This window comes from Chrysemys picta, chromosome 1 (assembly GCF_011386835.1).
Source record: "Chrysemys picta bellii isolate R12L10 chromosome 1, ASM1138683v2, whole genome shotgun sequence".
In the NCBI taxonomy this organism is placed as follows: domain Eukaryota; kingdom Metazoa; phylum Chordata; order Testudines; family Emydidae; genus Chrysemys; species Chrysemys picta.
Window position 1 is genome coordinate 150744496 of NC_088791.1, and position 12607 is coordinate 150757102.

Genomic DNA, 12607 nt, shown 5'->3' on the forward strand with positions numbered 1-12607 from the left:
TGTCTGACTATCTAGTGTGACCTCCTGCATGGCACAGGTCATAAAATTTTATGGAAATAATTTCTGTTTGAACTAGAATAATTCCTGTTTGAATTAATCCTTCAGGATGGAGTTGTGTAGCTGAGGGGCTGCTGCTGAGAAAGTTCTGTCTCTTGCTGCCATGCATCTTGCCTGTTTTTTAGACAGTTTCATGGTTTCTAATGAGCACAGCTATTACGACAGGCAAAGGCCACAGAGACAGAAGTCACATCTCTGGGTTAGTCCTGACCCATCCTCTTGTGGGTCTTTAATCAGCATAAGGTCCTTGAGTTTGATCCAGTATTGGATACTGAGACAGTATAGTGCTCTAAAGACACAGGACAAATTTGAAATTTCCAGAGAGGAGAGTTACTCGGTTTGGATCATGTGACTTTCAGAGTAATTGCTGGCAGATATATGAGATCTATGCATTGCTGGGGTTCATAGAATCATAGAATATCAGAGTTGGAAGGGACCTCAGGAGGTCATCTAGTCCAACCCCCTGCTCAAAGCAGGACCAATCCTCAGACAGACTTTTGCCCCAGGTCCCTAAATGGCCCCCCTCAAGGACTGAACTCACAACCCTGGATTTAGCAGGCCAATGCTCAAACCACTGACCTATCCCTCCCCCCATTTGTGTGCGTTTGTGTGGAAGCAAGCAGAGAGCAATAGGGATGTGCAAAGAGGGCCTTCCCAAGCTAAGGCACGGGAGACTAAAGGTCAAGAATTCCCAAATGACTGCAGTGGGTGCTGCAATGAATCACCAGTGGGGTCATTGATGTAAGCACTCAGGTGAAACTCCACATAGAAATAATTCTATAGGGAGGGCTTCCCAGCTGAGTGCTATAGAGACAGTTCTGACACAGCTTAAACCTGTTGATTATCAAGCCATGTCGCAAAGCCTTTCTGTACCCTGGCTTTTGACAAAGGGGTAGCTTAGGGAGACTGTAGGTAGGCTAAGGAGGGATGGGATCTGTGAGACACAGCAGAGAGAGGGGTGACAAGCGGTCATGCTGTCTTACTGGTTTAATTTGCACGACTTGCTCATGTGCTGCTGAAATGATGGGTGCCATTTTTACACTGCCAAATGAACACATATGAAAGGAGATGCCCGTGAGCACCCAGTACATATATAGCTTGGGATAGTTCTATTCCAGCATGTTCACAACCTTTCATAACACTCAACATTTGGGCTGAATTTTTTCATACTAGGTGCCATCCCCAAAGGTGTATTAGATTATGAGGCGGAGAGTTTGAGGAAAACCCTTTTCTTCCCCATTTTTGAGTTACGAAAAATTGAATAAAATTAATCTTTCCCATTGCAAAAATGGTCAAACAAACAAATCTAACCACATTAGGCCAGACTCTCTTGTACCCAGTGCAGTTGAGAGGTGTGGGGAGCCACCAGGGTTGCTGTTAGTCACCTTTGGGGCAATCTAAGCCTCAGGCTGCTGGTCTTGTAGAGCAACTTTGAACAGCCTTAAGGGGCCATTCCTGCAGTTGGGGATTGCTAGAGTGTAACAATGCTCTGGCCATGTTTCCTTTCTCTTGGCCCCATCTTTTACACTGGGGGTGGGGGTGGGGGCTGGGTTAGTAACAGAGGTGGCATAAAGCTGGCTCAACACCACCTGAAGATTCCGTTCTGCTGAGGAAACCTCAGCGAGCCGCTTAGCCAGGAGCACCAAACCATAGAAATGTAGGGCTGGAAGGGACCTCAAGAGCTCATCTAGTCCAGCCCCCTGCACTGAGGAAGGACCATGTAAACCTGGACCATCCCTGACAAGTGTTTGTCCAACCTATTCTGAAAAACCTCCAGTGACAGGGATTCCACAACCTCCCTGGGAAACCTATTCCAGTGCTTAACTACCCTCATAGTTAGAAAGTTTTTCTTAATATCTGACCTAAATCTCACTTGCCGCAGATTAAGCCCATTACTTCTTGTCCTACCTTCAGTGGCCATAGAGAACAATTGATCACCATCCTCTCTAGAACAGCCCTTACCATATTTGAAGACTGTTATCAGGCTTTCCATCAGCCTTCTTTTCTCAAGACTAAATAGGCCCTGTTTTATTAACCTTTCCTCATACGTCAGGTTTTCTAAACCTTCTATCATTTTTGTTGGTCTTCTCTGGACTACCTCCAATTTGTAAACATCTTTCCTAAAGTGTGACACCCAGAACTGGACACAGTGCTTTGGCTGAGGCCTCACCAGGCCAAGTAGATTGGGGACAATTACCTCCCATGTTTTATGTACGACACTCCTGTTAATACACCCCAGAACGTTATTAGCTTTTTTAGCAACTGCCTCACGTTGTTGACTCATATTCAATTTGTGATCCACTATAATCTCTTTTCAGTAGTACTACTGCCTAGCTGGTTATTCCCCATTTTGTAGCTGTGAATGTGATTTTTTTCTTCCTGACTGTGTAGTATTTTGCACTTACCTTTATTGAATTTCATCTTGTTGATTTCAGACCAATTCTCCAATTTGTCAAGGTCACTTTGAATTCTAATCATGTCCTCCAAAGTGCTTGAAACCACTCCTACCTTGGTGTTATTTGTGAATTTTATAAGTATACTTTCCAGTCCATTATGCAAGTCATTAATGAAAATATTGAATAGCACTGGATCCAGGACAGTCCCCTGCAGTATCTCAGTAGATATATCCCCCCACTTTGACAGCAAACCATTGATAACTAGTCTTTGAGTATGGTCTTTAAAACCATTTTGCGTCCATTTTATAGTAATTTCATTTAGACCACATTTCCCTAGTTTGCTTATGAGAATGTCACGTGGGACAGTGTCAAAAGCCTTACTGAAATCAAGATATATCACATCTACAGCTTCCCCCATTCAATAGGACAATAACCCTGACAAAGAAGGAAATTAAGTTGGTTTGCCATGATTTGTTCTTGACAAATCCATGTTGTCTATTACTTATAACTCTGTTGTCCTCTAGGAGTTTAGTAGTTTGTTCCAGTATCTTTCCAAATATCGAAGTTCTGTTCTTTTTCTGTTTTGGTTGCATTCCTTCCTGGTGGTTGTTAATATTAATTATGTTGAGTATCTGGTCACCATTAACCTTTTTAGTGAAGATTGAAGTAAAATAGGCATTAAACACCTCATCCTTCTTGATATCATCAGTTATTAGCTCTGCTTCCCCGCTAAGGGGAGTACCTATACTTTCCTTCATCTTCTCTTGCTCCTAAATTATTTAAAGAACTAGTTCTTATTGCCTTTTATGTCCCTTGTTATGTATAACTCATTTTTGCCTTAGCCTTTCTGGTGTTGTCCCTAAAAGCTTGAGCTATTCTTTTGTTCTCACCCTTAGCAATTTGTTCATGTTTCCATTTCTTATAGGATTCCTTTTTGATTTTCAGGTCATTAAAGAGCTCCTGAGGGAGCCATGCTGGCTTCTCACTATTCTTCCTATCTTTCCTTTGCACTGGGATAGTTTGCTGTGGCACCTTTAATATTGGCTCTTTGAGAAACTGCCAGGTCTCCTTGAACTCCTTTTTCCCTCAGATTTTCTTCGCATGGGACCGTGCCTACCAGTTCTCTGAGTCTGTTACAGTCTGCTTTTTTGAAGTCCATTGTCCTTGTTCTGCTGTTGTCACTCCTTTCTTTCCTTAGAATCATGAAATCTATCATTTCACGGCTACTTTCATCCAAATTGCCTTCCATCTTCAGATTCTCTACCGACTCCTCCTTGTTGGTCAGAATCAAGTCTAAAATGTCTGTCTCCCGGGTTACCTCCACCGCTTTCTAAAACAAAAAGTTATCCCCAATACATCTGGCCCATTGTAGTCTGAATGGGAATACAGTGACAGTGGCTGAAGTTTGAAACCTGATCCTTGACATGGGCAGAGACCTCACTAAGGACTGGTGCCTTGGCTTGGCTTGGCTTGCAAGGACAGGCATGACAATATTATAAAAGGTTGAACAATCACTTCTGACTGACCTCATGGCATCTGCTAAGACTTTTAGTGGAGTGCAAAGATGTCCACTCCTCTTATGACCTCTCCACACATTCTCTCTGCCTGACCTGAGCAGGATCCTACTGCTGAGAGAGAGAGTGGACATGAGGGGACATGTAAGTGTCATGCTACATTAAGTAGCAAAATCCTCCAGGAAAAAACCAAAAACCTTTCCCTTAATGGCCAGGACAAGAAAAAACGGCACTGGTAGGTTGGTGTAGGAAATGGATCCAATAACCCCTTCCCGTCCCTCCCCAATGCACTGCTCCATGTTACAGCCCCAGTGGTGCTGTGCCGCATGGCACATAAGAGGTACAGCCCCCCGGGAAGACTCCTGCATGCCTTCTCCATTGTGTAATGGAACCGCACTAGTTGTGCTACATTCAGACCCTCCTTGTTCTGCTGGATGTGGGTCCTAAATGTCAAAATCCCGGCTGGTATGACCGTACTGCTGCATGTTATAACCACTAGAACCCAGGAAAGGTTCAGCCCTTAGCCTCGCTTCGTGGCACTGCAGCAATGGCTATGCCTGCTTTTCTGGTTAAATGTAGAGCTTAATCTATTACTGTTTGTCCTACAGAGTGTACGGGACGCACAATGTGGCCGAGTTAATGCGGCTGTGAGGAACCTTAACGTCTGCATTTCCTGACTGTCTTGGGATTATAACTGTGCAGCCTTCATACTGCATTAATGTAGTGATTTGCATTTAATAGGGAAGGACTCTGCCAGCTGAGTGCACTGGGGACAACAGGGGATTGGATCTGAACCAAAAGAATGACTGGCTCCTATACTTGTGTAATGAGAGAAAGCAAAACCTCAGATTGAAACACACTTGAACTCCAGATCTGGATATGAATTTAGTGGTTTGGGCTCTTTTCTAAATCCTTAGCTGGTATAAATTGGTGGAGCTCTTTTGAAGCCCATGGAGCTATGTCGATTTGAGGATCTGGCCTGTATTTCCATCTAATCTGATCTCTCTAGGTATTTCTAAGCCCTCGTCACTGGGCACTAGTCTCACACACAAGAGTAAATGCTTCTCTGATTTTTATCCAAACTAATCAGACCAATTGGCACAACTGCTTTCAACTACCTGAAAGGGGGTTCCAAAGAGGATGGATCTAGACTGTTCTCAGTGGTACCAGATGACAGAACAAGGAGCAATGGTCTCAAGTTGCAGTGGGGGAGGTCTAGGTTGGATATTAGGAAATATTATTTCTCTAGGAGGGTGGTGAAGCACTGGAATGGGTTACCTAGGGAGGTGGTGGAATCTCCTTCCTTAGAGGTTTTTAAGGTCAGGCTTGACAAAGCCCTGTCTGGGATGATTTAGTTGGGGATTGGTCCTGCTTTGAGCAGGCAGTTGGACTAGATGACCTCCTGAGGTCCCTTCCAGCCCTGATATTCTATGATTCTATGAACACAGCTAGGCTGGAGATCTCATGAGAACAGCATGCTCGGAGGATTCCTGGTACTTCATGATCCCAGTTATGATTGAATCACTTTCCCCTCTGGAAAAAGCCTTTTTTTGCATTTCAAGGTATGGCTAGAGCAGCCTTTGTGATTACAGGCCATTATTGTCAGAGCAGATGATGACCATGGCTGCTGCAGAACTGTCGTGCGACCTGCTGTCTAGCTCTGTAAATCAATTTGTGGCCACTTAAAGGATTTTATTTTGCTATTCTTGATCTCACCCATTACAATATCCTTTCCTGGTCACTGCAGAGAGGCTCTGCCACCATTTAATGGGATTGTCTTCTTGAGGACCCTCATGAAAGATCTTCTCTCTGCCTAGTCACTGCTGACCTCATCTTCCTTTCCATTATTAGTCCCGTACGTGCTGAGGAGCTGTGCTGAGTTCATTGAGACCCACGGCATTGTGGATGGAATCTACCGGCTCTCTGGAGTGACATCCAACATACAGAAGCTGAGGTAAGGGCAGGGGTCTGACTGCAAAGGGGGATTCAGTGGCATTGCTCAGTATCATTGTGTGGGGCTAGTCCAGGCATAGACTTGTTGAATGTGGTTTCTCGGTGGTGTAATGAGGGCAGCATGGCCCAACCCTGTTACAGAGGAGAGCAGGTCTAGAGACAACCTTAGTTCCTAACACTGGTAAAGACCAAACACACTACTTTATGGAGACTAACTTTTGTCCCCCCAAAAGCACCCCCCTCTGGATCCATTAATGGAGTACTTTAGGGGCAGCCCAGGAGTATCCAACCTCAGGAGAGGGTAGTCGCTGTATGTCAGTTTTAGGACCCATCAGTGGAGCTGAGTGAGGGAAACCAGAGATGAATGAACCTGGAGCCTGAGCTTCAGGAGAGGATCTGGGCCAGGTTGTAGGTAAAAGAGGCAGATCTCTGCTTTCCAGCCTATAACATATTTCTCTTTTCCCTCTGTCTGTGACAGACAACTAGGCATGGACTGTTTCCAGCTCCTGTTCTTCCAGGCTGTTATGTCTCTCTCTCTCTGTTGTTTCAGGCAGGAGTTTGGCTCTGATCAATGTCCAGACCTGACAAGGGAAGTTTACCTTCAGGACATTCACTGTGTGGGGTCACTCTGCAAGTTGTACTTCAGGGAGCTGCCAAACCCCCTCCTCACTTATGAGCTCTACAAGAAATTTACGGTGAGCCTTTTATTCTTGTTCACAGCCCGGCATGCACATGTGTTTTGGTAAAGGTAGTTTGTGTTTTAGTCTCACTCTGATGACCCTGTGTCAGGGTGTGTGTGTGTGTGTGTGTGTGTGTGTGTTGGGGGGATCATCCATCAGTGCTCATGCACCCTTGTTCTGTCTTTTCATTTTGTCTGTTGCTGTCTCTCTCTTCCTCATTTTCTTTGTTTCTCTCTGTCCCTTCCTTGTTTCCCTCATTCATCGTTTCCCTCATTCTCTTCACTATTTCTGTCCCTCTATCTTTGTGTTACACTGTCTCCTTCTCTTCTATATCTCACTCTCTCGTTCTGTTTTTTCTCATTCTTTCTCTTAGTCACTTTCCTTTCCCTTTTTCTCTTTGTCTCATTGAACCTTTCCTTCCTCCCTCCCTCCCTCCCTAATTCTGATTCTTTCCTCCATTGCTGTCCTTCGCTTGTAATTTTTATAACATGTGAATACACAGGGCCTGATGCACTGTGCAGTCATTTACACCTATTCACAGTGAGTGCACAGTGGGTGTAAAATACTACATCTTGCTGATGTGCTAGTGTCTTTCACTCCATTTGCATTGGTGTATATTATGACACAAGGTAGAGGGCCATGGAAAATCAGGCCATAATGATCATGTCCCGGCTACAAAGAGCAGGTGAAAGTGGAAACTGTTCAAGCAGAAATCTGTAACCTCATTTAAAGTAATGACTCCATTTTGCAAAGCGAATATAGTTTATGTGTGGATACAAGTAGGAGTCTGGGAGGGACTGCTGGGGGCAGAAAAATAGACCATAACCCTTGCTGCTGAGCCTCCCTAAGTCTGTGCTGGGGACCATAGCTGGATTTCTAAAAGGGCTGGACAATTTGATGACAGATAATATTTTATTATTGGCAGTGCAGATAGTAACACCTGTAGTTAAGGTTGCCCTGATACTTTCCACTATAAAACCCTGCATTCATTTGGTTATAACTTTGCCAATCTTTAACCATTTTGGCTGAAATTTTCCATGCTGCCTGTCCGTCTCATATTGAATGTTTCTGGAAAGTTTCAGATAAAACAGTTCAGCCATTTCTCAGAACGATATTAGGGAAAAATACATCGTATTGCCCATGTTCAAAAATTCTTACAACTGTTTTGTTGAGAAGCTCTGGTGTCCCCCTTTAGCTTTGAAGCAGGGATTAGAAATTTGGCAGGGGGATCACCCTGGTGTCAGGAATGTTAGATACTATGGTGATGAACACGGTATATGAATTTATATAGAACAGAATAGCCTTTTGTTTTCCCCTTGAAAATATGTGCAAGTTGGCCAAGTTTTAAGTCTCTGAACAATCTCAGTTTGCACTTGCTCACTAGAGACATGTTAGAGTTTGGCAGCTAAATTCTCCAAAGGTTCCATCTGTATTGAGCATGCTCCAACTAAGGGCTGCAGGGGCTGAACAGGACTTTCCCTGCAATTACTGTTCCTGGCTGCCCAGGGACAACTATCATGCCCGACATAGGAACTGAGAGCAGGAAGATGGTCTTTCTTGTGTTTTCACTGCTGGGCCCAGGCAGGAGGACAAGAAGGAGGAAAAGACTGATGGGAATGCAAAGAGGTGAGGAGCTGGGTCTGGGGGGTAGTGAGGGAGGAGACTGGGATAAGGAGTAGAGGGGATGGAGGACTGGGATGATTAAGATTTGGCAAAGTTAAAAGCAGCTGAAAACAGGTTCTTATTACAGCTGTGTGAAATTGTTCAGCCAAAACCTTTTTGGCAAAAAATGCAAGATTGGGTGACATTGGAACATTTTGTGAATTCGAGTTGGTTTTGCCAAATTGTTTGGGTAAAATAATTTAAAAAATCCAAATGTGAAAATGTTTCATTATCACATTTTTTTAAAGGAAATGTCTCATTTTTTCATTTCTAAATGACTTTTTGTTTGGAAATTTCCTTCACATTAATTTTTTAAAAATTAAAATGTGAAAAAACACTCAAAATCAAAATGAAACGTTTTGTTTCAGGTCAAATGAAATATTTTGTTTGACCCGAAACAATTTTTTTTTCAACATTTTGATTTGCGGAATATTTTGAAAAATGTTGGCTTCAGGTTGACCCGAAACAATTAAAAAAAAAAAGTCAGAATTGCAAGCACACGGAAAAATCCATTATTCGTAGAGCTCTAGTTCTTATAATGGGAACTGTTGGGCAGCCTTAACTATAGGCATTGCTACTTACAGTGGGTAACCCATTTGGCTAGAAATACTAACAGAAGCCAAAAAAAGAGAAACTATTCCCCACAGTCTAGCGAAAACCACCAGATGGGGAGTTTGGTTGAATGTAGGATGGGTGCCCCAGTGCCTAGACAGCAGTGTGCGGGTGGGAGGCAGGGATGCCTGCTAATCCTACCCTGTCTGCCTCACTCAGCCCTGTGTCCGAGGAAGGATAGACACAGCTTTGAGTCACCACAGTGATTCAGACATTAGTGTCTCAGGATAGGCAAATTCTTAATGCCCAGAGAGGGATTAGCCTTTCGGCTTCAACAGTATCAAGTTTATATATGTGATGACCCTGCCATGGCATTGCTGCATATTTATCTTTGCAGTATGACACTCCCTCCTGCTCTGGGCCTTCACCAGCTCATAATCCAGTTCTGATCGAGTTGGTGACTCTGGCACTGGCAGACTCATTCTAACACTAGTGTAAAGGGACTGATTGCTCCATCAAACCAATTCAATAACAGAAGCCCACACACCTTCTTCTTCCCTCAGTTTTACTCCACTTGCTTGCCAGAGGCTAGGAGGAACAGGGTACCAGCTGAGCACACCCAGTGTGGTCAGTGGAGTAGAAGGGTAATAGATCATGTAGGTCCTTGACTTTGCATCTGAAACGTGCTGTCTCCTTCCAATTTTTTCTTCCCATTCACAAGGTGAAAGGTGAAACAATCAGTAATCAATGCTACATTTGAAAAAAATACATTAAATAAAAGCAGTTAGTTTTTCCTGGGATTCTGTATCCTCTGCTTCTTGCTGTTCTGAATCTATAAGTCCACATGTTGAAGATGATCCCCCCTGGTTTTGTAAGCCATGCCATGGGTTTCTAGCGCAGTTGGCTGAGAAGTATGGCTGTTGGGTCTGAGTCAGTCATGACATCACACAACTCAGCATTTGCTTGCTGTCTGTTTCAGCTTCCTTTCCTAGACTCTAGAAATGAAATGTATGAGCCAAAATCTGCACTGATTTACAGCCATGCAACCTAGCTGATATCTGATGTTTCAGATTTGCATCCAGATGTTTGGATGCTTCTCCTGATCCATCTTTGGTCAGAACCAATGGCCTGGAAATCTCACATGAGAAGCGTTGGATTTATTGTGCTTCTTGTCTCTGAAATGGTGGAAACGGGTCTTTTTTATAGGTCAGTACTTCCACTGGTGGATTGAAACAAAAAATAATCAGCTGAGATGGGTCTGAGTTGTAAGATTTAGATCTGGAGCAGAACTTCCCCCAATTCAGGAGTTTTTAGCTCTGGGTTTTCAGTTCAGCCCATAGCAGAGATGGGGTCAGGCACAAAGCTCAGATGTGGATTTCCCAAGTTCAGAGGTATCAGAGCTGTCTTTTTATCTGGGACTCTCTCTGGAGCTGAAGCTTGTGGAGATAAAAAAACCCAAACAGGTTAACTTTCACCCCACTAACTTCTTTGAACCTCAGAAAAGGCTCAGTTCCTGCTTTGAATGAAGATTAAGGTCAGATCTTATTTAATCCAAATAAGATGTCCGTCTCTCTCTCCATCAAATGTTTTGACGTTGGAGGCAGGCTGGTGGTATATGAACCCCTGATCTCTCTCGCTCTATATTCATTATTGCTGCAAAGTCCTCTCCTTGATTGATGCCTGATTAATGGTATTTAAGTTTGACAGCACACATGTACCATGTCAGTGATGTTAAAGGACTGGTGTTGGTGATCCTGGTTATGCTCTTATTGGTGAGATCATTGGTAACAATGGTGAAGTTATTGACTGATGACATCAAAGGTTTTGTTGATGATTCTGCTGCCTGGTGTGGTAACTGTGATGGTGGTGGTGTCTACTATGCACCTGTGGTTGTGGGCTGACAACAAAGATCAGAAATAGGTTCAAGCCACAGAATTCAAATCTGGGTTCCCAAAGTGGGGGCTGCTTGGATCCCGGCATGCAGTTCATGCCCATCTCTGGTAGCGAAATTGATGATGTCAATTTACATGTGGTTTTGCATAAAGGATGGCTTATAGTGAAAAGAATAGTGACAAGAATAGTGACAGCAGAAAAAATAATGGGAATGTAGTAGTTACAGTGAAAACACAGGAAGGTGTTTCTGTGGCTGTGGTTGGTGATTTCAGATTAATAATATTTAAGCAACTGATGGTTAGGAATGGATTGTTTTCTTTATCTCAGTTCTAGCTTTGCTGACGTCCTTATGTAGGCAAAACTCCAATTGGCAGGAGCGGGTCACAGTGTCTTTCTTTGAACTCACTCCAACCCCCAGAAGTAGCAGTGTGGGTAGACGGATCCTTGATAGCTTCACAATGTTTGAAGTTCCTAGTGGCTTGTCCTCTCCCATTGCAATGTTGAAAGGGAATAGCTGACAGAAAACTAACAATGCAGAGAAGAACTCCCAGGAATTGAGACAATAGGTCAGGGGTCTCAAACTCAAATGACCACGAGGGCCGCATGAGGACTAGTGCATTGGCCCAAGGGCCACATCACTGACACCCACCCCTTGCTGCCCCTGGCCCCGCCCTCACCCCTTCCATGAGGCCCCGCCTCTTCCCTGCCCCCATTCCAACCCCTTTCCCGAAGTCCTCACCCCAACTCTGCCCCCTCCCTGCCCCCATGGGGTGCAGGAGGGTGTGGGGTGTGTCAGGGGCTCAGGGCAGGGAGTTGAGGTGCAGGAGGTGTGCAGGGTATGGCAGGGGGCTCAGGGCAGGGAGTTGGGGTGTGGGGTGCAGGAGGGGTGAGGGGTGCGGCAGGGGGTCGGGGTGCAGGGTATGGCAGGGGGGTCAGAGCAGGGAGTTGGGGTGTGGGGTGCAGGAGGGGTTAGGGGTGCGGCAGGGGGCTCAGGGCAGGGGGTTGGGGTGCAGGAGGGGTGTGTGGGATGTGGCAGGGGGCTCCAGACAGGGGGTTGGGGTGCAGGAGGGGTGCAGGGGCGGGCTCCGGCCCGGCGCCACTTACCTAGAGCGGTTCTGGGGTGGCAGTGCCATGTACCATGGCCAGGGCAAGCTCCCTGCCTGCCTGCCCTGGCCCCGCTCTGCTCCGCTCCAGGAAGCAGCTGGAGTCCCGGGGTGGGGAGGAGGGGAACGGCACCATGTGCTGCTCTTGCTGCTCCTCCAGGTACCTCCCCCAAAGCTCCCATTGGCTGCGGTTCCCTGTTCCCGGCCAATGGGAGCTGCGGGGGCAGTGCCTGGAAGCAAGAGCACAGAGCCCTCTACTCCCCCCCCCCCCGGCCCTGCCCGGGGCTGCAGGGCCATAGTTCCAGCTGCTTCAGGGAGCGGCGCGGGGCTCGCAGTGCCATGGGGTAAGCAGAGGGGCGGGGGGCGCGCGGGTGGGGAGGCATGGGGAGTTTGGCGGGCCGCACGAAACAACCCCGCGGGCTGCGTGTTTGAGACCCCTGCAATAGGTTCTTATATCCCTCTCAGCTCCTACTCTGAGGAGAACTGCGGGGCTAGTGGTGGTGGGGAGGTGCATAGTCTCAGTTTTATCTACGCTATTCCACTCTAATCGCTAATGTAGACGTTTGTTACTCTGTCTATGCAATTGTATTTCTAGGCATTTCATTATAGCTAATCTAAAATACCTCATCATCACAGGAGCTGCTATATCTACATACAGTCGATAATAATGCTTCTTTTTATTTATAAATTACTTTGCTTTTCATCCCCATAAGCCCCAAGCTGTTTTCATTTCATAGGGTTTAAAAAGGACCTATTTTTTATTTGTTTTCAAAAAAATTTTGGAAAAAGTTTCAATA

General features: G+C 45.3%; 1 protein-coding gene across 2 annotated transcripts in view; it reads left to right on the top strand.

The window, feature by feature from the left end:
• The window catches only part of ARHGAP31 (Rho GTPase activating protein 31), a 96131-nt gene that overhangs the window by 59743 nt on the left and 23781 nt on the right, over positions 1-12607 (top strand). For both annotated transcript variants that reach the window (XR_010593821.1, XM_005304774.5), the window contains exons 2-3: positions 5819-5921; positions 6471-6615. Coding sequence is in view for 1 of the 2 variants with exons in the window: in XM_005304774.5 (XP_005304831.2) it covers positions 5819-5921; positions 6471-6615 (248 nt within the window). In the remaining variant the exon portion in view is untranslated. The remainder of the gene's footprint in view (positions 1-5818; positions 5922-6470; positions 6616-12607) is intronic.